Source organism: Sinocyclocheilus anshuiensis, unplaced genomic scaffold (genome assembly GCF_001515605.1).
Source record: "Sinocyclocheilus anshuiensis isolate Anshui unplaced genomic scaffold, SAMN03320099.WGS_v1.1 scaffold3380, whole genome shotgun sequence".
Lineage (NCBI taxonomy): Eukaryota > Metazoa > Chordata > Actinopteri > Cypriniformes > Cyprinidae > Sinocyclocheilus > Sinocyclocheilus anshuiensis.
In genome coordinates, this window is record NW_015548394.1 from 95578 (window position 1) to 98803 (window position 3226).

The window sequence follows — 3226 nt, forward strand, 5'->3', positions numbered from 1 at the left end:
TTGCTCAGTTATTTCAAGGTTTTGATCTCTTAACTGAGAGAACACATCCTGTTTATTATATTATAATGAATATTTAAAATTACATTTAAACTTTGATTATAGCCTAGACATGTTGCATATTAATTGTACTATTTATGAACCTCAAAGCATATGTTTGTGTATTTTGTGTTACTCCATAATGATGTTCTATTTGAGGGCATTTGTAGTGTAGGTATATGGCCCAAACATAACCTCAAGCCCAGGGGCCCCCGTCCCCCTAAGTCCTGCCCTGTTTACATGGTATTTGGGCATAAACGTGTTTGCAGTGTGTGAACACAAACACCCAACAATGATAAAAACCCACTCTCTCCTTATTTTTAGTCCCCATTAAACCAAATCAGTCTCACTAGGCCTGCCATTTTTATTATCTAAGCAATATGACATCACATTGCATAGGGCCGGGCCACAGTGGTTGATTCACACTGATTGAACTTCTCGTAAGCAATCCCCATGTTCTGTGTTTGGATGTAAGACTGAACATTAGAGTCTTTATTTTTTCCCAACATCTGAGTCACTGAGGATGTAATGCACCTCAACATCTATCTATATACATTTATGTCTGTGCAAATAATTTCACTTCAGACTGCTTTGTGAATGTCATGTCATTATAGTGCATAGCGTTTTAACCGTATTTGTGTGCGTATGTTATCGATTTTCATTGATCAGAGCCGCGCTTGAGAGATTAGTTTGGGCTGCGCTGTCCGTTCAGTAGCGAGATCGCACGGCTCGGCCCATTGAGCCTCGCCGATGACAGGTCAGCACAGCACAATCTCTGTAACATCGCGCTGTTTCTTCCCACTTTCAGTGCATTTGGCTTCCCATATGTACGGCTGAACACCGGTTCTCTTGCTCTCAGTCATGTTGCTACTACCAGAGAGATAGTCTGGAGACAGGGCGGGAATATGCAGCTCATTTGCATTTAAAGTAATACACATTAAAACAACTCTTTTTTTAGACACACCCCAAAAATGTCATTTTCCAGATGTTAGAATTAATTATCTGTGGGGTATTTTGAGCTGAAACTTCACAGACACATTCTGGGGACACCCAAAACCAATAGCTATTACATCTTGTAAAAGGGAGCATAATAGGTTCCCCCTTTAACATAAACTAACAATGAAATAATACTTCTAAAGCATTTATTAATCTTAGTTCATGTTGACTCCAACATTTACTAATACATTATTAAAATCAAATGTTCAAAAGTATCTATTAATGTTATTCAATGGACCTGAGCTAACATAGACTAACAATGAACAATTTGTATTGTGTTAAAAAAAGATGAATAAATACTGTAACAAATTATTGCTCATTGTTAATGTTAGTTAACACATTAAATATACTAGTTAACAAATGAAAACTTACTGTAAAGTGTTACCATTTATTTTATATGTTAAGAGATCTCTAAACTGAAGTAAATATATTTTCTCTTTATGCAGAGTAAAATGACTCAGTTTTATACAGCATGATTCATAGCGGCTAGTGCTTTGTAATGTCATTCTGAGAATTCTCAACAGAATTTGTTGGTAATATACTGTATTAGTGTATTACTGTAAAGCATCAGTGTATAGGAAATCCATCTAAAGCAGTTTAAACTAATTTTATCCATTATTTAATCAAATGTTTTGTTGCATTTTACTTTACAAATGTTATTTTGCACACAGAGAGACAAGAGACACTATTGTCAGAGACAAGATATGTTGAATAAAAAACATTAACATTACATTAAAAACATTAAAATGCATTATAAATGCAGCCAAGCTGGATGATGAGTAAAACAGCATGCATGTTAATTAATATATAAAAGCCTCATCTGCAAACACACTGCATACGTTTTAAAACTTTATTCAACATTGTTAGTCAACACAAGAAACACGTCAGTGTGGCTTTGTTCTGATGCATTCTAAAAGGTTATAGAAAGGAAGAAAACATGACCACAACTGCAAAGGAAGATGATTGGTGAAGAGTGGAAACCAAGTTAAAAAACGAAAATCAGAGAGTAAGTACCATTTGCTGTTAAGTTTAAAATTTGCAATGAGACAAAAAGGCTTTTATTGCCATTATTATGATCAGAGAAGTTAAATATGATTCTCTGCTTTTCCATCAGTCAGTTCACTGTTGGCCTACTTGTCAGACGGAAAGTAGCAGGCACTTCACAACATTCTTGAGTTCTTTGCACATGCATGAGCACCTCAGACCACAAATGAGGTCTTTGACATTTCTTTTGTCCATCAGCTAACAATATCTCTTAAACTGCTGCATCTTTTTTTTGTTGTTCTTCACACTTAAACTATTTTAAATTCTTCCTGATCTACAGCATCTTAAATATAAGCATGATATTCACACTAAATTAATTATAGAATTGTATTTCTCTCTCTCTGAACTGAAAGGAACAGAAAAAAAATGAAAATGATAAACTCAAATACAAAGCAATAAATCATTTAAAAGCTTTGCCAATCCAAATAGAGAGTTATACAACTTAAACTCTATATCACAGGTATTTAGCGAAGTAGCTTGGTGGATTGATAGTCAGGGTTGATGAATGTCCGTACACTGGGCGGGCAGTCCAAATTGCTCCGTTTCATCTCTTCATAAACTGAGTCTGAGGGTTGATTTGATGGTCTGTATTTCTTGTTCCCCCAACACCCCTTCAGCTGAGGATGACAAAAAGAAGTGACTCATTTAAAAATATCAAATTTTCATGAATCTTGCAATGTTCTTGACCTATTCTCCAAATATTTCTTCAGCTTCTAAACTGACTATAACAGGGGCGCAGTAATGGTGGGGGAAATGTGGAGTGATTCTAGAAGCCCTATCAGAGAGGAGACTCGGCAGGGACAACAGGAACAGGGTTTAGAACCACTGAGAAGATTAAAAGGACATTTCATTTGGAAGAGAGACGCAGAGGAACGGGGCACCTGTCAAAATCTTGTTCACAAGAATTTTGACGCTTGCTTGTGGTGCATGACTGCTAGCGGAGCATACTGTGAAATCTGTCAATAAATTATCAGACATAACAGCGATTTATGTGGTCGAATTAAAAAACAAGGGTTGTTATTTGAAAAGTTGCAGGTTTTTTTTTTTTTTAGCTCTGTGACTTCTGTTTCTCGATGGAAAGCCTACACTCTAAAAAAATGCTGGGTTGTTTCAACCCAACTTTGGGTCAAATATGGACTAACCCTACTTT

The 3226-nt window shown here is 35.9% G+C and overlaps 1 protein-coding gene across 1 annotated transcript in view; it reads right to left on the minus strand.

Moving 5' to 3' along the window:
* Positions 1-2444: 2444 nt before the first annotated feature.
* Positions 2445-3226, minus strand: part of LOC107656725 (uncharacterized) — a 2935-nt gene continuing 2153 nt past the window's right edge. The window contains exon 4 of the mRNA XM_016444666.1: positions 2445-2693. Coding sequence (XP_016300152.1) covers positions 2541-2693 — 153 coding nt within the window. The 3' untranslated portion in view covers positions 2445-2540. The remainder of the gene's footprint in view (positions 2694-3226) is intronic.